The sequence below is a fragment of the Anolis carolinensis genome, chromosome 2, assembly GCF_035594765.1.
Source record: "Anolis carolinensis isolate JA03-04 chromosome 2, rAnoCar3.1.pri, whole genome shotgun sequence".
Classification (NCBI taxonomy): domain Eukaryota; kingdom Metazoa; phylum Chordata; class Lepidosauria; order Squamata; family Dactyloidae; genus Anolis; species Anolis carolinensis.
Window position 1 is genome coordinate 252,450,142 of NC_085842.1, and position 27,076 is coordinate 252,477,217.

A 27,076-nucleotide genomic window follows, 5' to 3' on the forward strand; every position below is an offset into this window, starting at 1 on the left:
CTTTTGATCTTCTAGAGATTTATGAAGGCACTGTACATTTGTGTTGGTAATTCTGTTCTAATGGATGAGTTTCAGTACTGAGTTACCTGTATGCTATGGCATAATAGTTATATAATGGTTTCATTTCTGTATTGAGGACACTTGGCAGAGAGGTATGTAAAATAAGAAATAGTTTAGATAAGAACATAGTAATAAACATTTGATGGTTCACTTGGAAATCAATCTTGGTTTTTAAATATTTTTATTGTTAATGATGTAGATGCTAGCTTGGAGGAGCAACAGTTGTCAAAACAAACAGAATACCTTTTAAAAGGAAAGTTCTAGCTGAAGGGAAGGGTGTGGAAAACAAGTAACCCTTATAGACAGCTCTTATTTCTTTACTGGCAGAAAACTAAGAGTTTGTGTGCTCATCTTTAAGGATCTCTTAACAAATTTTAAGCCAAAGTATTTTAAAGCTTTTAAGTGTGATTTTTCAAAAAACTATACATAATAGCAAAAGAGTACACAATAGTATTTAGAATATATTGACAGTTTGTATGACATTGAAAATCCCCAAAGGAACGAAATAGTTAGGATCATGTTGACAACAGAGGTCTCTGCCTTATTTTACAGTTAGGGTTCTCTTTTGGCTCTCAAGATAACTATATATTAGAAGTGTGTGCAGTATTTGTTCCATTTATTTCTCTTACGAGTCAGACGCAAGCCAATATAAACAACTCAGTTTATTGCAAAAACAACACAAAGGAGCCTAAGAAACAACCAAAAGGAGGCTCAAAACACTCTCTTCAGTGTGAGGTAACAATGTCCAAAAAGAACTCAAAAGACCCAAACTTGGGATATAATATGGATTATCCTGGGAAATAATCCAGATTAAAACAAACTTAGTTGAAAAGGCTGGAAACTCGCTCCACCTGCTGGTTGGAGCTAAACAATCACATGAAAGCTACCAGCAGTAACCCACAGTGACCAACGGCCACACGATGCCCCAAAACGTTGCTAAAGCAAAACCACGTTGTAAAGGAGAAGTCACAGCTGCCACGTCAGGTCCGCGTCGTTAGGAAGAAGTCACAGGTGTCGAGTTCCAGTCCAAGTCATCAGGGAGAAGTCTCAGTCACTGAATTCCAGTCCAGGTCATCAGGAAGAAGTCACAGTCACCGAATTCCAGTCCAAGGTAAACACAAAGAGCCAAGGCGACAGAGGCAAGCCGGTAGCTTTGCATAAAACCAACACAGGACAATCCAGCGCAAACCCACACAATGCCAGCCCCCGTTGCCACTAAAAACCTGGGTTAACACTTATGTCCCAAAGCAATCTTCCAAACACGTCTTCTGAAACAGAGATCCCGAAAAGCGTCCAACAAAACACCTTGCCGATTGCAAAGTTACATTAGCAACAAACTTACTTTTATCTACAAGTCCTCCTCTGAACTTGAGCCAGCCAACGCCCCATTCACAGCTGGTTGCTGCAAATCCTCATCAGATCTGGAGTCACCTAACGCCTCACCTACAGCTGCAGCCCTTCTACAATCTCTCCAGCCAGACCATCTTCTATCCAAACCCATAACTCCCCAGGATCTATCTGTATCTTCTCCGTGCCATCCCTCAAATGTACCACTGCTTGTGGGCTCCTCAAGAATCTCCCGGATCTCCTGAACCTTAGTCTAATCCATCACCTCACTCCCAGAGTCTGACATCCCATCCTCCTGACTCCCAGTCCCACAATCCCCTTCAAAACCCTCAAAGGTATTATCATCAGAGGGCTCCACAAGTATTTCCCGGATTCTCTTCCTTTGTTGCTTCTCATCGGAGTCTTGCTCACGAGCAGTCTTCCTGCCTCTTCTAATACATCTAGTAGTATCTGTACTTGGAGACTTCATCACAACAGTTTCATTCGGTTATTTGTTTCGTACCATCCATTCGGATGACAAGAAACAAAAGAGCTCATTTTTGGATGAAACATATGGTGAAACGAAAGAGAACGTTGCATCGTTTCCATTTCTTTGTTTGGGTTTTGAGCCGCGTGGCTTTCTTCACGCAGCCCAGGGAGTTCTTCTGCATGCATTAAGGGAGGAGGAAGAGGTGACGTTTGGGGCTTTTGGCCAATCAGAGGCCAAGGAAACTGTGACTTTGCTAGGGTATTTAATGGGGCGATTGCCCTCAAAGCGCCCATTGTGGGTGCGTCCTTTGCTGGTGCTGGCTGACTGCCTGGCTTGCTGCTCCTCGCTCAGCTCAGTCTTTCTGTGCTCGTGTGCTTGCTTGTTTGCTGCCTTAGTGCCTTGCGTCTTGCCTTGCCTTCCTTCCTTGAGATTTGTTTGTATTTTATTTTTCCCCAAGCTTGGCTGCTTGGCTTCTAATTTTTATTTTTATTTTTAAAGTGAAGGGGGCTGGGAGTTTTGATGGAGTGGGGTGGGTTTGGCTGGGGAGCGCACGCGGGGCTTTGGGGGGGGGGAGAGGAGATCTCTGTAGCTTATATTTGCTGTACTGTATTATTTTTAAATCTTTAAATCTTTTATTCTTAATTCTTTGTTTAAAACCCGACTTTTTCTTCCCCCTTGGGTAGTATTGGTTTTAAAAAAAAACAAATATTTTTCAAAGGAAATACATTGTTGGGCTTCTACCTTCTCCGTTTAGAAAACTTTTAAAAAGTTGGTGGGCTAAAAGGGGTCAATATGCCCTCCATATATGGCAATTTTCACCCCTCTAGTCCTAAAACCAAAGGGAAGGTAAGCCTTGGAAACCTTCCCATTGCTGTCAATGGTCTGAAAATTTTTGTTCTTTTGGACGTGGAACAAAATTCCCATTCGGATAGGCGTCCTGTTTTCAGAAGTGGCAAACAAAAACAAAAATGGAGCAAAATGAATGAAAGAAAACAAAACCGATAGCAATTCCATACAAATGCACAAGATTACTATACATGCTTTTTAAAAATCAAAAGAAACTTAATAGCTAAGTTTCTTGCGATTCTAACCATTTCTGAAACATTTTTCCAAAATAAAATATGGTACTTAATTGCTTATGTTATATATGTATTACAGTTTTTGTTATACAGCAGGAAAGTCACAAGTACTAGTAATCATTATTAATGTTTTAGTTACCTCAAATATTTGAATAATCCATGCAATTGCTTTCTATGTTGAACTTGATTTATAAAAGGTGGGCTTACATCCTGTACAAGAAGCCTTTTAAACTGACAGTCTTTCTTAGTAAGGCTGTATAAAGTCCTTAAACTGAGTAAAGAGAAAAAAAGCAAGTTAAAGTGTTCAAGTCAATAACTGCAGCTCTTCTTCTCATAGTGTTGCAGGAGGGGAACTCTTTGATTTTCTAGCTGAAAAGGAATCCCTGACTGAAGAGGAAGCTACAGAGTTTCTCAAGCAAATCCTTAATGGTGTTAACTATCTCCACTCTTTGCAAATTGCACACTTTGATCTCAAGGTATGTTGGATGGCTTTCCGTGCGTTTAGCTTTTAGAATACTACACAAAGAAGCTCTTAGAAATCATGTGTGCAAGAAACCAGTCTTTGATGTTGATGTAAATTATTGTTTTGAGATAACCATTGGGAATCCTGCATCTAGTCAGTGTTACAGGATACACTTCTGTAAATTGTGGATGTTTAGATACATGTACATGCACATTCATGTATTTGAACGTTTTACTTCTGTTAGTATTTCATTTTTGTTTTAAAAGAAAACTGCAAACACATTTCATGGGTGGTGGGATGATTGTAGCACATGATCTTGAACATTTTTTCAGGGAGAGATTCTTTTTTTCAGATTGTGACTATGCAACAGTTAATGTATGACCAATTTTCCCCTCAAAGCCTGAAAACATAATGCTGCTGGATAGAAACGTACCAAAGCCTCGCATCAAGATTATTGACTTTGGCTTAGCACACAAAATAGACTTTAGCAACGAGTTCAAGAACATTTTTGGGACACCTGAATTTGTTGGTGAGTGTTTTCCTTTGTAATTTGGCTATAGTATAGGAACTTGATTTCATGACAGAATTGAGTAGATTTTAATCTGTGTAGAACTGATCTCCACTGTCTTTAATCGTTTCTTGCCTTTCCTTTGCTTTCCCTCTTGAGAATGGAGCTGAGAATCAGTTAGTTGATAAGCAGAGGCTATCCAGTTTGCACAAAATCACAAAGTTTTGAGTGTGATACAACAGTAGATACATTTTCTATACCCACTTTGTTTGAATATTAGTGTAAATAAATGTACAGAAACCCACACTCACACACCGATAGTTTGGTCTTTGGGATTTTATATCAGCCATTTTTGACGGTGATTACTTCTGTTCAAAAACTAGAGAAAAAAACTAAATTTATCACTTTGTAAAATGTTTCTTGCTTCTTCCACTAAAGGACCTTTTGTGTGTGACAGGTGAGCAGCTCTGGGGCAAAGGGGTTTCACTAGAATCAGAATCATAGAGTTGGTGAGACCATATGGGCCATCTAGTCCAACCCCTGCCATGCAGGAAAAACATAATCAAAGAGGTACTTTCAGCCTCTGTTTCAAGGCCTCCAAAGGAGATTCGACAACTAATAAGTTAGTAATAACATTCGTTCTGACAGTGTCCTTGAATCCTCATGATCTAGCTCCGGATTAACTTCTAGCAAATCTAACTTTCAGATGGTGGCAAGAAATTGGGAATGGGAAGTGTCCCACCTTTAATATTTATTTATGATTATGCTTTTCCTGGTCTCATTTCATTGGGGCTTCCATCCTAGTTCTGGAGCTGAAACTGCTTGGGTTGCCCTGGTAAAAAAGAGCAAATTTCTTCAATTGTTTTGCACTTCTTCGTAACACTTCATATTACTGGTTATTCTTCTGGATTGTCTTTCTGCATTTATGGGCCCTGCTCTTCAGCGATTCCACTCCTGTTCAGTAGGTCTGTCTCAGTTGATGGAACTCTGAACGTTGTGTACTGCTATGACAATTTTGTAGTATAGTGTTCCACAAAATTCTGTAGTATTTCCCTGTGACATTTAATATCTACAAGATATTGGTGGGATAAGTCAACTGGTTGACATCAGTATGCTAAAGACAGCCAGCCCTATTTTTCTTTCCATCTGACCACATTGCAGCCACAAATATCCTTGAATGGGATGTGTCCTAAGCAATTAAATTTTGACCCTAATAAGACTGTTTGAACTTATTTTCTCATAGATGCTCTAGAACAGTGGTTCTCAATCTGTGAGTCCCCAGGTGTTTTGGCCTACAACTTCCAGAAATCTCAGTCAGTTAACCAGCTGTTAGGATTTCTGGGAATTGAAAGCCAAAACATCTGGGGACCCACAGGTTGAGAACCACTACTCTAGGAGCTTGCATGGTTTTACTTTTACTAGTTCCCCTGGTATGCTGGTTTTACCTTTTCTTAGTGAGAGAAAATGTATGAATCTAGAATTTCTCTTGAAGAATGTTTACAAGGAACAGATGTCTACAGTGTAGCATCCTATTATGACAGTATTAGAATACATTGCATTGTTGCTAAATAAATATGACAATAACAGCAACATGCAAAATTGGCCATCCAGGTCACTGGATTCTGGGATGTGCAGTCTATAAAGGAACTTTTAGAAGCTCTGGTGGCATGTAAGTGCTCTCTGAAGACTATTCCATAACAAGTATGGTAATGACAGAGAAAGCGTTATTATGGTCATCTATGTAATTATGGAAGGCAGTGATATTTACAAAACTGGTGCACATGTTCAGGTGAGAGGAGCTAGTTGTATAGAATTTCACTGGACAGAAATAAGACAATTTTTATCCAGAAATGTGTTGGATGTTGTACAGATTTTTAATATAATTGTTGGACCCAATCAGCAGGATAGTTTCCATATTTTGAACCAGATAGCCCACATGCCTGTACTAATGCAGTTTGATTTATTAATGTAGATTATTCCGGCCCCACATTTTCTTTTTTGAGATTGTTCTTTCTGGAATTCAGAATTGAAATGAGGGTAGTTCAGTTTACTGATTATGTGCCGTTCAAAAGCCCAAACCATCTCACATCAAGCACCATGCATGCACCATACAAAACATGTCATAGATTTAACCCAAAAGGATCCTTGTACCTTCTCAAGGAAATGGGAGATAACTGTGCTTGAGTTATTTAAAGATCCAGAGGGTCCTTCTCCACAAAACAGAAGTGATTACATAATCTTGTCAATATATCTTGTGGTTGTTTGGCTATGTACTAAAGATATACTTTATCTCTTAGCTCCTGAAATAGTTAACTATGAACCTCTGGGTCTTGAGGCAGATATGTGGTAAGTTTTCAGTTTTCTGGAACTTCACTTATTCATATTTTTTCAGTGTCTTTGAATACTGATCAGTATTTTTCCCTTTTTTCTTTCTTCATTGCAGGAGCATAGGAGTAATAACTTACATTCTGTAAGTATTAAAATTTTACATAATTTTCTTTATTTTTATGGTATTCATTCTATTTTTATCATTATGTAGGGTTTATTAACAATGGTAAAATTATGACACCAACCTTTTCTTTTAAGTTTGTCTCAAAAGTTTTACAGTGCAAGATCCTTTTGTATACTGATCTAGATTAGCGCAGCTATGTCTTGCAATTGTACTAACTGCATTATGAAAGCTTTGTTTAGAACATTTTGCTGTGTTTTACATCATTTTTTAAAATAACAATGGTACAACAGGGCAGGCAAGCTTGGAATTTGTCCTAAAATCAAACATAATCACAATTGTGACAAAACTTCATTTTTACAGCCTGAGTGGTGCATCGCCATTTCTTGGAGAAAGTAAACAAGAAACATTAGCAAATGTGTCTGCAGTGAACTATGACTTTGAGGAAGAATTTTTCAGTAATACCAGTGCGCTAGCTAAAGATTTCATAAGAAGACTTTTAATTAAGGACCCAAAGTAAGTTTCTTCCAGTCTTTATTTTATGATACTGGATGCATTTAGTATATTGAGGTTACCGGAATAACTGGTGGGCACCTTAGTTCTTTTGGAATAAAGCAGGTGTGCCATGCCTTTAAGTTGTTCAGGACTTCAGATTAATTCCACAATTCATTATATTGTGGGATTAAATGGAAGCAAATTAACAGATAATGATTTATTATTACTCAGGCTGTTATTTGGAGCTGCATAAATATGTTGTATTTGTGGTTTAAAAAATATTCAGGAAGATTACGTTATAGCTGCCTTCCTCAGCCTATTGGTATGGACTTATTGGACCATATCTCAAATATATAGAGATTATTGGGAGTTGGAGTCCAACATATCTGAAGCATATGAGGTTGTTGAATGCTGTGTTAAATACAGTGTGTGATGCTATGAAGTAGGACAAGGAAGATCTCTGGTTCCCAACTAAGCATGAAATTCATGGGTTGACTTGTACTTATCCACTATCCTGCAGCCTAAACTACATCATGGGTTATTTTTAGGATAAAATAGTAAGACATGTGAGTCACCTTTATGTAAATATAAATTTAAATGTAACCAAATAAAATAACATTGATTTCTTCTTTGAAAGGAAGAGAATGACAATTCAAGATAGCTTGCAGCATCCCTGGATCAAGGTTAGTTGACAAAAGTACAGATTGTTCCTTTCATTCTTTTTTGTTTTTCACATTTGTTTGCCTTCTGATATTCTTAAAGATATACCTCTCACTGATTTGTTTTATCTCCCTTGCTACCCAAAAATGGAGCAGGTGGTTTGCAAGTGCTTAGAAAAACTGGAAATGCATGAGGGAGAGAAAGACATTCCTTCAAAATAGTCATATTTCAAGTGGTTGATTCTTACATTTTAGACTAAACCAGATAATTACCAACACCAGACAGTAGGGAAATACCATAGAAGGAAAGGATCCAGTATAGAACTAAACCTGATGCAAATTATCTACATTCACGTCTCGCGTATTTGTAAGAGGAAATTGAGAATAGTTTTGCAGTTCTTTCCCAATTTCACCAGAGCTTCTTGCCTGTCAATGAATGCAGTAGATAAAGAAAATGTTCTGCCATCTTCCTACTCCTCTGTATTGCATTTCAAACTGTCCCTTTAATTTCCTCTCAGCCTAAAGATACCCTTCAAGCACTTAGTAGAAAAGCATCAGCAGTCAATATGGAGAAGTTTAAAAAGTTTGCAGCACGAAGGAAATGGAAGGTAAGGTCTAACCACTGTTTTTAATATTGGGATATAGTTTTGTCTTTGAGAAAAGTACTTGTAACAATATATTTCCATATTCAGGCTAATGAATGCATGCCTTAAAGAATTTGCTGTACGAGCTCAGTCTTTGAACCTCTTGCAGGTTTGTTTAACATTCAGATTAAAAATGTAATTCGGCCTGATATTTGCCGATGAGGAATGTTTGGCATTTCCATTGTAGTGAGGAAATGGAGCAGATAAGTAGGGATTTTTATTTATTTAAATATTTCTATCCCATCCTTTATGAAAAAAATTCTCAGGAGGGCTAACGAGTCAAGTAAAACAAGCAGTTTAAAATTCTAGAAAATTTTCAATAAGCTTTAAAATGTTAAGCAAAATTAATGAGTTTTAAAACAGATTTAAATACTCTTATTTACAACCAGATACATTTTAGAGAATTAAATGAAAATCAAAGGCTTTGATGAACAGTTAGGGTTTTTCTAAGTGCTTAAATCAAAATATAGAATCATAGAGCTGGAAAAGATTGCAAAGGCCATCCAGTCATCCCCCTTTGGCCATACAGGAACACACAATCAAAGCACGCCCAACAGATGGCCATTCAACATCCAGTTTTACCCATTTTGGTCACCCTTCTCCAGACAGTTTATAGATCAGGGGTCCCCAAACTAAGGTCCATGGGCTGGATGTGGCCTTCCAAGGTCATTTACCTGGCCCCTGTCCTAAACTTTAGACTTAGGGTTGACCTAAGTCTGAAACAACCTGAACAACAATCCTAATTTTGGACTATTTCATCATAGTCCGGCCCCCCAACAGTCTGAAGGACCATGAACCAGCCCTCCACTTAAAAAGTTTAAAGACCCCTGTTATAGATTGTTCTTGTATTTCTTGAATTATGGTGTCCAGAACTGGACACAATATTCCAGATGAGATCTGAGCAATACAGAATAGAAGGTTTGTATTACTTCCCTTGATCCAGACCAGTTGTTCCCAACCTTTGGGCCTCCAGGTGTTTTGGACTTCAACTCTCAGAAATCCAAGTCAGTTTACCAACTTTTAGGAACTGTGGGAGCTGAAGTCCAAAAAACGTGGAGGCCCAAATGTTGTGAACCACTGATCTCGACACTATACTCCTCTTGATGCAGCCTAGAATCACATTGGTGATTTGTCCAAATTCTTAGTTGCTTCATCAAATCGAGTTGGTACTAATCAGATCTCCAAAAGAGAAGGTTTTCCACAGTCAGCATGCCACAGCTGAGAAGAGCCTCTCCCATGTCTTTACACAATGTATAGACTTCTCTGATGACACACAGAGGATAAGTCCCTAATATACCTCAGTCCTCAATCAGGCACATATAGGGAGAAGCACTCCCTCCAATAGTGGTCCGAAACAAAGATTTCCCTGAAAATTCTGAGAATGGCAGATATTTGTTGACAACTTGGAAGAAAGAGATGAAACCCAGAGTATATAATGGACCTCTAAGTTCTTGCAAGGAGAAAGAAGAGCATCAGCTGAGCTTCAAATCTGGACAAAGGAAATGTTTCTTGAAATAAGAGAGCAATATGTGTCTGTGTTGGTGGCTTTAGACTATAAACATTTGTTACAGGCTTGTATTAGAATTTATTCTTATACGTCTCGCTGATGTCATAATGCATTACAAAGTGAAGCAAGATTTTCGTCATGTGAAAATGTTTGCTGTAATAACTTCTTGTATTTTCATAAAAATATTTGTTTTTTCTCTTGCAAAAAGCAATCTGTGCGCTTAATATCACTATGCCAAAGATTATCAAGATCCTTTTTGTCCAGAAGTAACATGAGCGTGGCTAGGAGCGATGACACTCTGGTAGGTAAATGGCTAGACTATGATGATCTACTTAAAATGTTAACATTTTGAACATCATTAGCAGGGAATATTATTTGGAAAATTTTGGTTCACTAAAGTAACTGCAATGGTTACTTTTCATGGTTTTATTGAAAGCATCTCAATGCTATAAGTTATCTTCCTATGGTTGTTATTGTCATTGTTGTATGTCTTGAGTTTGTTTGCAATCATAAGGCAAGATTTGTTTGGAGTGGGGATTTGGTTGTCTTTGCCTTCCTTTAACACTTGGAAAGTGTGCCTTGCACCAGGTCACCTACTCAGTTTCCATATTCATAGGGACACTGTTTTACACTGTAGAATTAATGCAGTTTTGACCCCAGTGTAAATGCCATAGTTCAATGCTGTGGAATCCTGGGATTTGATGAGGCACCACTATTCTTTGGCAAGGAAGGCGAAAGATATAAAACTACAACTCCCATGATTCCATCGCATTGAGGTATGGCAATGAAGGTGATGTCAAACTGCATTAATTCTGAGAGTAGATGTATCCTCAGTGTAATTTGTAAACCACCATGCTGCCTCCCATCCATGACAAACTTCCTCCGTCATTTGAGTCTATACCCCCATAATGTTAGAGTTGCAAATTTTATCAAAGTTGCATGAAGTTAATTAACACACCTGTTTGGAATAGGGAACCCACATATTTGAATTTTTGTTTTCAATGTCCTTGATGATGGAAGATAATACTTTGCATTTGAATAAGTTCTGTATCCCCCTCCCGCTTTGTTTTTTAGCTGGGCTTTTGAGATTTGTATTCAAAGATCAGTAAATCTAGAATATTACTTTTTGAGATTCTGTTGTACAAGATAACCCCCATATCTGCAGGATATCCTGCACTTTTCATGGGTACTTCTCCTATTGAAATAGGAATTTTCTTTGCCTAAGAATATCATGTTGGAGGACCTAGGAAACACCTAGAGAAGACAAATTTTGTCAGACATGGATAAATGAAACCACAGATAATAGGTAAAGGTAAAGGTTTTCCCTTGACATTAAGTCTAGTCGTGTCCAACTCTGGGGGCTGATGCTCATCTCCATTTTTAAGCTGAAGAGCCGCCGTTATCCATAGATGCCCCCAAGGTCATGTAGCCAACATGACTGCATAGAACGCCGTTACCTTCCCGCCAGAGTGGTGCCTATTGATCTACTCACCTTTGCATGTTTTCGAACTGCTAGGTTGGCAGAAGCAGGGGCTGACAATGGGAGCTCACCCCGCTCCCTGGATTCAAACCACTGACCTTTCTAATAGCAGGTTCAGCAGCTCAGCAGTTTAACCCACTGTGCCACCAGGGGCTCCGGGGTCATACTTTACACTAAATAAAACATCTACATGTGTTCAACCCTTTTAAAATAGTCTTTAAAAGTATGAAGAAAACATTTTCTCTGAAAAATAAAGAAGACATCAACATTTTTGCAGAGTGCTGCCTTAGTCCAACATGTTATTGTTTTGTTTTTCTGCTAACTTCCACATATTTATAAACAAAACTTCATGTATTGATGTGCTGTTCATTTTTTACACTGATTCATTCAATAAATCAGTTTCAGTCTTGTGGCCCAGAAGTTTAAAACAAACTGAAGACTAATTGTACCACTGTTTGACACAATGTTAAGGATAGATCACTCTTGCTCACTGCTGATTCTTGTACTGAAGTAACTTTAAAAAATTCTCAAATTATAAAATGGTAATAGATTAATAAGCAGTAGACCTTTCTATATCATGTTATGAATATACAGGAAAAGAAGACTTCAGACTCCTTCAGGCTATATATTTGAGCTGAATTATCTGACACATTTTCTTGTAGGTTCTTTCTGCTTCCCCGTTGAGAACGATAAGCTACTATATCCAGAAACGTTCATCCCAGCCCACACATACACACATGCCTAAAAATTCAAGCCAAGGAAAGCTTGCAAGGATGTCCCTCCTTCACCTTCCTTTCCTATCCTTGCACCTATAACTCAGTTGGTATTTATTTATGCTGGAAGCAGGAGGTAACCTTTCCACAGGAGCCTACTGCTTTATTGCTAAGGCTCTTAAGATGGTTTTTAAAATATTAGAATCCTTAAAAGACTCCAAGATTGGGAAGGGAAGGGAAGGGAAGGGAAGAGGGAGCTGTTGAAGGTTGTCCTCTCCATGAGTGTGCAGTGTGTGGGTCTGGAAGCGGAGATCTTCTGCTTCATTGCTGAGATTCTAGAGAGAATTTGAACTTTTTAGAAGCACTTGAAGGAGACATGCAGAGGAACAGAAGGGAAATAGAACAGAGGGCAGAAACATCCTGAAAATAGAGAGGGATAAGGGAGTGTTGACTAATTTGATGTTATTATTTTTTTTGGGGGGGGGGCTTACCTTTGGGTACAAACAAAATAATTCCAAATAAAGGCAGTTCCTGTCTTATGAACAAGATATATTCTGCAGGTTTGCACTTAAGTTGAATTTGTAAGTCAAAACAGGTACATTTTCTAAGTGTAACTCCAGATATATATATGGGTTGTGTGTGTGTATATATATATATATATATATAAGCTGTGGAGCCTCCAGTGGCACAGTGAGTTAAACCACTGAGCTGCTGAACTTTCTGACAGAAAGGAAAGTTTGTGCTTTTTTGAGAACTGTTTTGGAACAATCAGGAAATATGAAATCATGTTAGCTACTAGAAGATGGGAATCAGCTGAGTACATGTTGAAATTTTAAAAAGATTAGATTCTTAATTTATTTTTCATCAAACCTACACGGGCTGATGTTCACAAATGTGAAACTCATGTTTAGTCTTATACATTATATCCAGTGTTCATATATGACATCTATCCTGGAAAGAAAAGTGCTTTATTTCAGTAACTTCGTAGGCATTTTTCATCTGCAAATCTTTTCCCCTTTCAAAAAAGATGTCATAAATGTATTGAGATTTCCTTTCACTTCCTGTTCCCTCACCCCTATTTCTAACTAGGAGTGCCTGTACCAACCTTTTCTTTATCTCTCTCTCTCTCTCCTCTATTTTCTGTGTCATCCCCACTTCATGCTTATTTCTGTTTTAATTTGTGAGGATGAGGAAGATTCATTTGTAATGAAAGCCATCATACATGCCATCAATGATGACAACGTTCCTGGTCTCCAGCACCTTTTGGGGTCTTTAACCAATTATGACATCAATCAACCAAATAAGGTATGTTGCGCTTCTCCAACTAACTGGTAATGTATTTGCTATGTAGGATGTCATCAGAGAAAATTTTTAAAAATATACATAAGAATACCATTTTTACTGACAAAAAGAAATCATCCAAATATCCATACGTTTCCCAACCTTAGTTTGGAAAAATATTTTTGAGGGGTATAAAATAGAGTCCAGTCAACCCAATTACACAAGACAACAAAAATTATATTAGTGTCTTGGTTTTAGGCCTGTTTCTGGGGTTATTTGGACACTGACTCAGAAAAGTGCATTGGATAGACTACTTCAGATCTAGTTTCTTACAAATTGGTTATTATCATTATCATCTATGGGCAAGCAAGTGGTGACCGGTAGGTGCCATGTATTCTGTATTTCAAAAACATAGGGAAACGTTGGTGCCATTTTTGTAATGAGCACGTTAGGTATACCCAGAAATTAGACTAAAATTTGAGGCTCCAAAATGCATGTTGGCCATTGTTATTAATGTCTTTCTTTTTTTTTTCATAGCATGGAACACCACCATTTCTAATTGCAGCTGGATGTGGGAATGTTCAGATGCTTCAGTTGTTCCTGAAGCGAGGTGCTCGGATTGATGTCCAAGATAAGGTGGGGAGATTGTTTGATCACTCCTGGTAATTAAGCATTGTACTTATCTGAAGTGCATTTTGGAAGGACACAGTCAATTTAGCCCTTTTTTTTTATATGGGTGCAAATGCTTTAGATAGTTAACATTCCTGCAGCTCAGTAATTTACTTAATGTTGCCCCAGGCCTACCCTCTTTTATTCAGTCCTTCAGTTACTACCATCAGGTTAATAACTATGTAGATTAATTTGAAAGTACTGTAGAGTCTTGCTTATCTAACATAAACGAGCTGGCAGAAGGTTGGATAAGCGAAAACCTTGGATAATAAGGAGAGATTGAATATCAAATTACGTTGTGGTTTTACAAATTAAGCACCAAAACATCATGTTTTACAACAAATCAACAGAAAAAGCAGTTCAAGACACGGTAATGTTATGTAGTAATTACTGTATTTACGAATTTAGCATCACAATGTATTGAAAACATTGACTACAAAAACATTGACTGCTAAAAGGCAGACTGCATTGGATAATACAGAGCATTGGATGAGTGAAGGTTAGATAAGCGAGACTCTACTGTACTTAATATATTAAATGATTAAACTGAAAATGTTTCTGTGTTGGAAAAGTCCTTTTCTTAGAACTTAGTATTATTCTAAACATGTAGGGAGGATGCTTACAACAGATTGCTGCAATTTACTTATGCTTTTGTTGATTATTATCATCACATATTTCGGACAGGCAGGATCTAATGCAATCTATTGGGCATCTCGACATGGTCACGTAGAAACCCTGAAATTTCTCCATGGGAGCAAATGCCCTTTGGATGTCAGAGACAAGGTAAAGGAAAATGTTTCATCTTCTAGCATTTTTAAAGAGATTTATTTTAAGTGCTTTTTCCATGCAGTGCTAAGTTTAAAGCAAGCTGTTTTTTAAAAGAAGGTTTTGATTTTATTGCTTTCAACACTGGTATTGTTGGTTGCCTTCAAGGACTCTCTGCCTGAAATCTGTGCCTTTTAATAAGCATGCGTGTAATATCCAATAAAAAGAAAAAAAACAATCTATATGCTAATGTTTATATTCGATTTTTATCTTGTAAGCCACTCTTAGTAAACAATTGAAGGACAGTATAAAATTCCTGTATTTCCGGACAAGTTATTGTTTGGAATATCTCAAAGGGTTAAACATGGCATGTGAAAGCAAGATATATTATCTTTTTCTCATTAATCTTTTAATAATAATACTATTTCAGACTTAATATGATTCTCTCCCAGTCCTGAATACCCCAATGATAGCTGACTTAATTCTTAAATAGCCTGCCAAAGCATCTCTGTCTTTCTCTCACATACAGCAGGAGGATGGTGAATGTTTATGATTTATTTAAATGATAAATAGAAACATTAAAATTTGATAAACTGAACCACGCTCAAAATTCTGAATCTTTAAAAACATTTTAAAAGCCAGAAGAATTGCATGCTGATTTTTTAATATAAACTTGAAGTAACCTAATCTTTTTAGAAATAGGCAAAACATTCAGGAAAGAGAACTGATTTCCACAAATGACTACTTGATGCACTTGTTTGTCGATTAAAATGTTGATATATCCAAGCCATTGTCTTCTTTCTTTGAAGGTGGCATGAGGGCAAAAATACCAAGCTCTCAATGCTCCTCAGTGTTTATAGTTCTTATCCACACATAATGTGAGAGTATTCAACCATCAGCCATGGTATTTAATCCTTGTATCTCTTCCAATCACAGTCTGGAGAAACTGCTCTGCATGTGGCCTCTCGGTATGGTCATGTGGACGTGGTTCACTACCTGTGTAGCATTGGATCAAATCCAAATTTTCAAGATAAGGTAAGTAGTGAGCAGCAGTAACCTTTGCCCTCAGTCAAGTATGAATATGTCCTAAATAGAAATTTTACTTAAACAACCCAAAAAACCTGGACCGGCTTATCCATGGGTCAGTGTGAGTTCTGTACCTCAACTATTCTGGAGGAAAAAGAACCATCCCTTTCTCTAAGTTGAGTGACAAAAGGCCTATTGGGAGATAGGATGGGTTATAAATAAAGCATTATTATTATTAGCCCATCCTGTTTGTTGTTTATTTGTTTCTGACTCTTTGTGACCTCATGGACCAGCCCACACCAGAGCTCCCTGTCTGTTGTGGCCACCCCCAGCTCCTTCAAGGTCAAGCCAGTCACTTCAAGGATACCATCCACCCACCTTGCCCTTGGTCATCCCCTCTTCCTTTTTCCTTCAATTTCCCCAGCATTATTATCTTCTCCAAGCTTTCCTGTCTCCTCATGATGTGGCCAAAGTACTTCATCTTTGCCTCTAATATCCTTCCCTCCAGTGAGCAGTCGGGCATTATTTCCTGGAGTATGGACTGGTTGGATCTTCTTGCGAACCAAGGAGAGCCTGAAAGATCCACTGCCCCCCCCCCCCACTCTCTCTACCGTAGCTCCACTTCTGGCCTTTTCAAATGACTGTGCGGGAAAATAGCAACCATGGCCCTGAAGTGGCATTGGTGTTTCCCCTGCCCATAAAATGACCCTCTACTTATCCAACGGACATAACAGAAACCATAATTTTGGCCCCAAAACCTGTTCTCAATGTATACATGAGGTTGACTTGTGTATGAGTATATACAGTACCTGTCTCATCAAAAGTTTTGATAGGAATCTGTGGTGGTATTTTTTAAATTCTTGACATAAATATTAGACACTGTCATTTACTCAGTCAAATCTTTGGTCCAATGTGTTGTCGAAGGCTTTCATGGCCAGAATCACAACCTCACAACCTCTGAGGATGCCTTCCATAAATGTGGGCGAAACGTCAGGAGAGAATAATTCTGGAACATGGCCATATAGCCCAGAAAACACACAGCAACCCAAATCTTTGGTCCATTTTGCTCATTGTTGTCAACTCTGACTGGCAGCAGCTTTAAAGGAATTTAATTGTTCTGATCATGCCAGACATTGAACCTCAGACTTTCCTCGGCTGTTTACTAATGATAAAGATTCAAAATGGAGTCAGACAACTATACTAAAGTTTCATTCATAAAATAAAAAGGATTATCTAACCACTCCTCTGCCAGATGTTGAGTTTCTGTAAAACTTTTCTAACCATCTGCTAGTGGCTGTTTTATACATTTACATGAATTTGTTGTGCAGTGTTTATTGTAGACTCTATAAGATGCTTCAGCTGTGCTTCATAAAAAGGAAAACTGGTCTGTTTAGTAATCCTTGCAAATGCTGTTTTATTATCAATAAATGTTTGGTTTTTATACCTGTTTTATATATCTATATACCTGGGGCCATGTAAAAAATTCTCACGTCAAAAGGTGTCATATGCGGAAAAGTTTAAGAAGCTTTGGAATATTTTACATAACTCCTTTCAAATCATTTTCATATACACTGTTTTTATTGTGACCGTTCAGTAGGTCATTCCCTGTATAGCATTTGCAGTGGTGTGCGTCATTTAATCATGGTAGCATTACTCAAACCATGTGGGTGTTGTTTCATATATTACAGATGCAAATAATGAGTATGTGAAGAATAGCAGCATAGTTTCTTCAAGGGTTGTGTTATGGCAGAATAGTAGGATAATTAATGGTTGGAACTTCTTCATAATTCTTAGGGATATTTGTGTTTATAGATATTAAGCTAATAAAATGTACAACATCAACAGGCCCCTTCTTGAACATTAATCACACAGAAGTTGTTATGCTGTTGAGAAGGAATGTAGTCAGACCAATGGCATAAATCACTGACAATCACAGTCACAGAGTAAGATTCGTAACATATTCTTCCTACCATTGTACAGAGAATCAGATAATAGCGGGTCAAACAGGGAGTTAGATTGCTGTGTTCTTTGGACAACATCCTTTACACAATTGAACTAGAAAGGAGCGTACTAAGTTTTGGGTTAGATTTCACAGAGTAACTCAGTTGCTGTGAGTTTTCTGAGCTATATGGCCATGTTCCAGAAGCATTCTCTCCTTACACTTCACCCACATCTATAGCAGGCATCCTCAGGGGTTGAAGTCTCAACCTCTGAGGATGCCTGTCATAGATGTGGGCAAAACGTCAGGAGAGAATACTTCTGGAACATGGCTACGCAGATTGGAAAACTCACAGCAACCCAGTGAATTCCGGCCATTAAAGCCTTCAACAACATATTTAATGCTTCATTCTCTGAAAAGATGGTATTTGACTAGGACATTGATTTATAAAGTCATAATTGGAAGTGGTATGAAAGCAATGAAGCTCTGAGATATGCTGGAATTTTTAATATCATCATTATGTTATTTTACAAAAATGATAGGAAGAAGAATCACCTTTGCACTGTGCTGCTTGGCATGGCTACTACCCTGTTACCAAAGCACTGTGTACGGCAGGCTGTAATGTGAACGTTAAAAATAGAGAAGGGGAAACCCCACTCTTGACAGCGTCAGCAAGAGGCTACCATGATATTGTGGAATGTTTGGCAGAGCATGGCGCCGACCTTGATGCGACTGACAAGGTTAGTTACGGTTGAATGAGACACATTTAGCAAAGAATTGCCTATATAATGGTTTTATATATCTATAAATAATGCACAGCTGTTTACGTTATATTCCTTTCCCAATGATTCTTGAATACTGCAGATCGTTGCTCATAATTTATTAAGGCTCACTAAATAATGGTACTAGTCTGTTCAGTGCTGCCAAATCACTGTTTTGAATGCACTTATTTAAATCCGTTTCTAGATTCAGCTACAGATCTCACTTTTTTTAGCAATCCACTTGTTCACCCGCCCACTTCATGTCATTTTTCAGGCACTAGTTAACATACCTGTAAAAGCTATTAGAGAACAAACATTTGAAATTTGATTTTGTTGCTTGTCTATATTGTTTTCTATTTAAGAAGGCATTTCTGATTCAGTATTTTACAAAATTATATTTTGCATTTTTATGTTATTGTGTAGATTTTTAGTCATTATGGCCCCAGCTACACTGGCATACAATTAAGTTTCATCAGGCAATTAAACTGCATTATGGGAGCCTACCCCATAATGTCATGTCTCCTACAACAACACTTGGGAGCCCATATATACAATATAATAATATATACAAATAATAACATTGTAATGTAAAAGTGCTGGTATATTGTGTATAATATTAATAATGTTGTAATATAGTATTTTTGTATATACTACAACTTGTATATTGTATATACTACAACTTATGATATGGTACAACATATTATATAATACTAATAGTATAATGTACTGGTAGTGTATTATATATTGTGATATAATAATATAGTACAATATAATAATATACAACACTATGATAATTCTATATTCTATATTATATATATAATATTAGTAATATGCAGTATAATGTGTTATTATTTTTGATATAGATGTGGATTTGTTTTTGGGATTTGTGGGGTTAGTTATATTTGTCTTTGTTCAGCCTCTCACAATATTGAATGTTTGCCGATATCTGTTGTAAACTGCTCTGAGTACCCTCGGGGAGATAGGGCAGAATATAAATAAAGTAGTAGTAGTAGTTGTTGTTGTTGTTACTATTACCCATTATGCTAGTGTAGATGGGGCCTGAGTTCATGTAAAAAAGAGATGTATACGTTGAGTGCATTTTTTCATGAATTTTTATGTACACCTTTAGGATGGACACATAGCTCTTCACCTGGCAGTCCGAAGATGTCAGATGGAAGTGGTTAAAACACTCCTCAGTCAGGGAAGCTCTATAGATTTCCAAGACAGACATGGGAACACTCCTCTCCATGTAGCCTGCAAAGATGGAAACATGCCCATAGTGATGGCACTCTGTGAAGCAAATTGCAACATAGATGTCACTAATAAGGTAATAATGATTAAAAGCTTACTTTACAAAACTTCTCAAGATTGGGGGGATGTGTATTAAATGTTCAGTGAGATTGGTTCAAGTATTCTCTTTGAAGAAATCACAGTATTGTAGAGAAGTTACATATTTTCCATGTGTCATGTGCTTCCTTACCATGCATCAGTGGCCATCAGTCATCCTGCTTCCTTGTTCCTGGATGTTACATATCGCGAATGCTTTTTTTTTTTTGCAATTAAATTTTATCAGTTTACTGATGCAGCAACTCTCTAGTTTTCTTCTGTTATGCAATAAGCAGCTACTCATTCCAAGAAATACAGTACAACCTCCATTTTCAAGGGGGATATATTCCTGGACTTAGTGCAGGAACATAAAACATAAATGACCTCCATGAATGCATATCATAATACAGAACTTTCCAATCACATCATATTGGTGACACGCCTTTTAGACATGCACAGAGGTGGTCCAACCGCCAGTCAATCTAGGCATTTGCCTGTGGCGCAATCGTCCCAGGGGTGCCGTCGAGGTCCCCGGGAGGGTGGCGCTAGCCCCCACCTCCTTCACCTTCAGGACGGGCCTTCCCTCTGCAGCCTGGGCCTTTCCGCCATGCGGCCTGGCCCTGCTTCCTGGCCCACGCGGCCTGACCACACCTCCCGCCGCAGCCTGGCCTTTGCCGCCGCAGCCTGGGCCTTGCTGCCATGTGGTCTGCACAGCCTGGACCTGGCCCTGCCATGCACCCCACACAGCCTGGCTCCGCCCCCCCACACACCTGCCCCACCCCCATGCAGCCTGGCCCTGCCCCCGCACCACACAGCCTGTTCCCACCCCCGCACTGCGCGGCCCCACCCCCGCACCGCAGGGGGCACAAAAATTACCTTTGCCTACTACACAAAATTACCTAAGGATGGCTCTGGACATGCATCATTTCACAACACAGTAATTCAATTTTACTAGCCAACCAGAGGTTAAACCAACCCCTTATAAGAGACATGGACACTTACATACATTGTAATAATGAAATGTATGGTGACACAACAAATATCATAAAACTTTTCATTTATATTTTAAATATCTAATTTATTTCCCATAGACTCAGAAGTTTCTCATTACGTTCAGGTAATTCACCTACACACATTGCAGTCAATATGCTAACGTGTCACAACACACTGTTTGGAAAGTTCTGGCATTGAATCATGCCTAGAAAATGCCTAAAGAGAGCATATTTTTAATTGGGGATAAGGGAAATAAAATGTAATAATCTCATGGATACATTAAAAGTTTGCAGTGTAAACCTGTTACAACCATGTATATAACTACTAAGGGCATCTTGAAGTGTCTGAAACTAAAAATAATAATTAACATTATAGCTTTCCTCAAAAGGAGTATGAATTGCTTGAGAATATTTCCATTGTAATGGAGTAAGTGTGGAGTAGTAATTTACATTATCTTCCTTTTTAAAAATATTTTTATTAGAGAGGAGAAAGTTTTGAATACATAAAAAGTGGGAGAACATTTTAAGTAGAAGACAGTAGGAAAAAAGAAAATAAGAAAAGTTTTAAAAAGAGGGAAAAAACCTATTGGGGTTAAAATGGAGAAGAAAGGAAGGGAAGGGAATCAAATGGTGAAAACCAACAGGGGAGAAAATAAAAATAAAAAGGAAGAGGGGTGTTTTTACTTCCATTCTTCTTCCTTGCCGTGTAGTCGGATCTTCTTCTGCTTCGTTTGTTTTGTTTCCCTTTTCCCTTTTTCTTCTTAAGTATAATCTTTCATTTCTTTTATTTCTTATGTTGCCATTTACACTATCTTCCTTGAGAAACACAGTATAAAACTTCTGAATAAATCTTGTCAAGAAAACACTATGTTAGGGTCACCATAGGTGAGAATTGCCTGAGATCACTTAATAGCAGCAACAAATGTACATGGTGCTAATTTATGTGTTTTTAGGCTCTGCTAACCTTTCTGTATGAAAGGATATATTTTAGGACGGTGGCGGGCAAATGCCCTTGAGCAGGGGATAGTTTTTGTACCCAAAGCTTCCCCAAGCTATTGAATAGACATGTTTCCATTGACCCAGAAGTGATATGATGTAAATTCCAGTTGCAACTAAAGATTAACTATTTGGTGGATTTGGGCATGGCAAGGAAATTAACCCAAACTCCTATTTGCGTTATAATTTGGGGACAGTATATCACTCAATTTAATTGTGGGTTCTGAGGCTTTTCTAGAGGTTTTATGTCATTTAGGGTTTGCCAAATTCAATTTGGACCTTTATTTAGCCCTTGATGAATCCCATCTTAGTGTGATGTTACATAGTGAAGGTATATGTTGAATAATGTGGGTTTTATATAGCACGTCAAAAACTCCATACATTCTTTTAAAATATTTTTTTTATTTTGAAGACACACACAGAACATATTAACAGTTTTTATTTTGAGAGTATTATAAAGTATTATTCAAATCTAGTCTTGCCACCTAAAAACCCTCAGTGACCTTCTGTCTCACAACTAGCAGAGGAAGTTGTGGATTTTGGGCTGCACAGTCATTTATTGGGATTATTTTCAAATGTAAGTGTCACCAGCCGCCAAGCTTTTTAAAAGGCTTATGATAATGAGCCCTCTGCCCCATTGTGTTAGCTTAATCCTGACTGATTGAGCAATTAAATGCAGAGCCATGATAGAAACTCTGTTTTCAGAAAGACTGAGTTAATATAGCTAAGGACTTGATTTTCTGGTTCAAAGTCTTTGACTGGTCTAAGAGGCTTGACACAAGTTTCTGCCTACATTAAAAATTGTATTTAAACTGCTTACCTACTATAAACATGTGTGAGTTGGCTTGAACTTGAGCTCTTTGGATTTGTACCAGTAATAGCATCTGAAAGCTTTTATTCATGTGCTTGACTCAGATAGTGAAGAGCTTTTGATGCCATTGTAACCCTGATTTATCCTGAATATCAAGTCATGAAATGACATAATTAACGAAGCGATTATCCTTGATTTTTAAACTTAATATCAACTAATTTGTTTAGGTACTGTCCTATCGAGTGTCATGCAAATGATCTTGTTCAGTCTCCTATAGGAGCTCTTCAGAAATTGGTGCATGTATGTATAATGGGAACTAGCATTGTATATTGGTTTAAGCATTGCACTAAAACTCTGGAGACCAGAGTTCAAATTCCTGCTCAGCCATGAAGCCCACTGGGCGATTTTGGGAAAGTAATACTCCCTCAGCTCAGAAGAAGGAAATGATAAATCTCTTCTGAACAAATCTTGCTAAGAAATCCTTTGACAGGGTCACCTTTGGGCTGCCATAGGTCAGAAATGACTTGAAGGCACAGTACAACATTTTTTCCTAATGCTTTAATGGAACATCTAGAAAAATGATAAAAGGATGACATTTTAATCCATTGGTGGTGTTATACTGATTCTTAAATTTAAAAGAGTGCAAATAAGGTGATTTTTTCAACTGAGAAGATTGCAGAAAATGCACAAAGAACATCAACCCAATAAGTATTCATTGTGTTATGATGTAGACAGTTAATATGTTCTGTGTGTGTCTTCAAAAGAGTAGAGTTTAAAAAGGGTAGGGTGCCAGTAAAGATCTTTCCATAATCCACATATACATGCACACCACAGAATGAGGGGGAAGTGGAAGCAGCTGCCAGTACTGTGTGTATAGAAAATACTCCTTAAAAATAGATTCAAGGGTGACAGAAACTTCCTTTCCAGAATCTTGTTCTACTTTGAGTACCCAAGGAACTTTATATTACTTATTTGGTTCGTACAAAAAAGAAGAAAGCAAACTCAGGAAGATCCTCCGGTCATAAGAAGTAGAAGAAACTAACTAGATTCCTTAACTGAAATCTTGTATTCTGTGGGATGGGTTGTGTTGTGTTGGAAGAGAACTGAAGACTTAACTAGATTGGTCAAAAGAAGCATACGCTCATGTTCCCTAGGTTTTGCTGGTTATTATCACCACTGCATCCCCTTGTTCTATTTTTTTTTGGGGGGGGGGGAGGACTGTTTGTATAAATAAGTTGAATTGGTACAAAGATTATTCCAAAAGTGTTTTTAAGAAAACACATGCACTAAACTCAAGGCATGGTTTACTGAAGCATTACTTATAGTTGAGAGGGCAACTTTTCTCCTTTTTAATTTTTTATCCTTAATTGTTGTAGAGTAAGTTCAAAAAATCCACCTCACTGATATATTCCAATAGTATAACTCTTTTTTAGATAATAAAAATAATGGGGAAGTGAAGGGAACTTACTGTTCTGATATGTCTCGTAAATCTTTGAAGATGGGAATAAAATGTTGCAGTTGGTGCCAGAAAGTACCCATGACAACAGATCTATCATTTGGGTGTTTTTTTAAAAACACACACACATGTGAGAACTACAGCAACACATATTGCTAACTTTTGAAACATTTATTCTCTCTTGAAGAGCCCTTCAAGTTGATTTGGCTGCACAGAGTTCTCTTGCTAGACTCTTTTCTTTCTGCAGCAAAGCTACAGTGATAAGAGGCCTGGTCATTGTCTGGTAACCCTAGGCTCAGCAATCCAAAACAGGCATCCTTAGCACTAAACTCTGCATTTTGTAGTATTCATATACCATCAGTCCCAGAGACAACAGAAGCTTGTGGTCAGCTAAAGTTTCACAAAGTAGAGGAGCAAGACAGTTTATAAGCACCATCTTATAATCCATCGCTTTACATCAGAGGCAAAAGACTTTCAAGGATTCTAGAGAGATGACTGCAACCAGCAAAATCTCCTTTCGTAATGTATTGTTTTAAGCTATCTTGCAATATTCCCGAGTGGAGTTAGCCCTTTGTTCTTCCTTTTTTCAGTAAAATCATTTTTGGTTAGCTTTCATTTTGCCTAAAGTGCCTCTGTATGTTAAGGGTCTTAATTTTAACAGAAGATATACAGATAGCCCCCGAGTTAAGCCAGACAGCATAGTTTTCCCATAGCCTTGGGCATGCCATCACAGAATTTAACTTAAAATCTGTGGTATAATAGATTTTGAAAACCAGGATAGTCCTTACAGCAACAGGTTCTGTCTTATGGCGAAAGCAAAAGTAGAATTGTCTATGTTGATCTCTAAAGCCATTTCCACATCTCTACCGGAAGCAAATCTTAAGTAATCTCAAATACTTTGGATTGTGACTGGAATAGCACATAGCAATCCTTCATTGCTGAGACTGCCAGCTATTGTGAGAATTTCAGCTATCTTCAGGGAGAACCGTAAAGTTGAAGAGGGAAGATGACAGATCAAATCATCCCTACTAAATAAAATGTCCTAAAGCTTCATCCTGTGAGCCTTGATCAAACTATGTTATTTGTTGTTGTTGTGTGCCTTCAAGGCATTTCCAACCCATGGTGAACCTAAGACAAGCCTATCAACAGAGTTTATTTGGTAAGATTTGTTCAGCATCATATGACCTAACCAAATTTTAGCAAGTATGGAAAGTAACCTTGGATTGTTTACTTGTATCATTTTACATAATTTTGCTGACGGAGGCTTGTCTGGTTGAAATGGGGGAAAATATCACCATAGTTTGACTAACAAAAGAGGGAAATGATTAATTGGTTGTGGTGACCCAAAGGTGACATTCCCTAGCAGTGTGATTTACATGTCCAACAGGCATTGTTTTTCAGCTACAGGGTGTAACATTGGAAATAGAACTCTTCACTCTGGTCCAGTAATTTAATTGACATCCTTGACATCCTCGGTAGAAATAGTTGACAAAGTCACATTCCTTATTTCCTTCCAATATGGATGCTAGTTCAACCAAAGAGAACTTTTTTATGAAACACTGGCTAATCCCTCCACTGTCTTGTATCAGGTAGGATTCCAGTTCAACAAGCAATGTCATATATATAAAATATACAACTTACACAAAGACATACCGTATTTTTCGCTTTATAGGACGCACCTGATGATAAGACGCAGATCGCCAGGAAGGGAGAATGGGGCGATCTGTGCCGTTTGCACACGCGGATGGCACAGATCGCCCCATTCTCCCTTCCTGGCGATCTGCATGCAGGAAGGGAGAATGGGGCGATCTGTGCCGTTCGCACGCGCGGACAGCACAGATCGCCCTATTCTCCCTTCCTGGCGATCTGCGTGCAGGAAGGGAGAATGGGGCGATCTGTGCCGTGCGCACGCGCAGACGGCACAGATCGCCCCATTCTCCCTTCCTGGATGTAGATTGCGTTTATAAGATGCACTGACTTTTTCCCTCTATTTTGGAGGGGGGAAAAGTGCGTCTTATAAAGCGAAAAATACGGTAAGTCATTATAATAATATGATTCAAATACTGAAACTGTTAAATGGAGAGGATCATTGTTTAAAAGCCTTTTTTCTCTTTACAGTACGGGCGAACACCACTACATCTGGCAGCAAATAATGGCATTCTTGATGTGGTCCGGTACCTCTGTCTCAGCGGAGCCAATGTGGAAGCTTTAACTTCTGTAAGTATGACTCCAGCACTATTTGCACTGCTCTGAGGCAGTATTCTGCCAAGAATTTTAAAAAAATTATAAGATGTCACTTTATTTTTAAAATAAAATTTTTCTAATGAAATAAGATGCAGATAATTATAATTTTAATATGAAATACAGATTCATTAATCTGAAATTCAGTTCTTGCTTTTATCAGCAGTATATTTGCAGGAAATAGACTGTTTTGTTTTCAGTGACCTGTTAGCCATTTTCTAGTGTATATCAGAAACCCACAAGTCCTTTTAAAAGGATCTTTTAAGGCTAGTTCTTCAAAAATGTTTCTAAACTAAAAAGTAAGGAGATTCTTCTCAGCGCATGTATATGTGTAGGAGAAATGGATAGACGGGTTTTCAGATGATCTTGTAGAATAATAATTACTACTTGTCAAGTCAATATGCTCCACTACTTCCAATCAGCGCCACCTGCTGTCTTTCCCCTTTCATTAAAGTGGAGGATATATACAAAATGTGCCTTTTAGAAATGTACTTTTGAAAGAATAATTACATAAAAGGGTGGAAGAGAAGAAATGGTGAAAAAGTAGAAATACATAAGATATGAAAGGCAGCTGGGCATATATATAAACATAAAGTGACCAGGTGTCCAAAACCAGACATTTTTGAAGTTGGCACATACAAAATACACGTGTACATTACTATTTACTTCAAAAAATGGTAATGTTTAATATGTTAGTGTTAAACTAGAATCCAGCATGCATCAAAGTTGGTGTGAATTAACCACTCTTTGCTGATAAAGTAGCCAAAATTCAGTGTTGAGTTTCAAAATGATAGTCAATTTGACTGTTATCACCAGTATAACTTGATTTAATACACTTGGATTGCTCTGAGTTTTCTGCCTGTATGGCCATGTCCCAGAAGCATTTTCTCCTGACATTTCACCCAAATCTATGGCAGGCATCCTCAGAGGTTATGAGGTA

The 27,076-nt window shown here is 37.9% G+C and overlaps 1 protein-coding gene across 4 annotated transcripts in view; it reads left to right on the top strand.

The window, feature by feature from the left end:
- The window catches only part of dapk1 (death associated protein kinase 1), a 118,352-nt gene that overhangs the window by 67,618 nt on the left and 23,658 nt on the right, over window positions 1-27,076 (top strand). For 2 of the 4 annotated variants that reach the window (XM_016990997.2, XM_003216510.4), the window contains exons 4-18: window positions 3,293-3,431; window positions 3,818-3,947; window positions 6,224-6,272; window positions 6,370-6,396; window positions 6,739-6,891; window positions 7,508-7,553; window positions 8,048-8,137; window positions 9,889-9,981; window positions 13,059-13,178; window positions 13,692-13,790; window positions 14,508-14,606; window positions 15,525-15,623; window positions 18,096-18,293; window positions 19,444-19,641; window positions 26,014-26,112. In XM_016990997.2, the coding sequence (XP_016846486.2) occupies window positions 3,293-3,431; window positions 3,818-3,947; window positions 6,224-6,272; window positions 6,370-6,396; window positions 6,739-6,891; window positions 7,508-7,553; window positions 8,048-8,137; window positions 9,889-9,981; window positions 13,059-13,178; window positions 13,692-13,790; window positions 14,508-14,606; window positions 15,525-15,623; window positions 18,096-18,293; window positions 19,444-19,641; window positions 26,014-26,112 (1,639 nt within the window). Of the gene's footprint in view, window positions 1-3,292; window positions 3,432-3,770; window positions 3,948-6,223; window positions 6,273-6,369; window positions 6,397-6,738; window positions 6,892-7,507; window positions 7,554-8,047; window positions 8,138-9,888; window positions 9,982-13,058; window positions 13,179-13,691; window positions 13,791-14,507; window positions 14,607-15,524; window positions 15,624-18,095; window positions 18,294-19,443; window positions 19,642-26,013; window positions 26,113-27,076 lie in introns of those variants that run through there. The other 2 variants (XM_062972065.1, XR_010003429.1) reach the window with 2 other exon arrangements.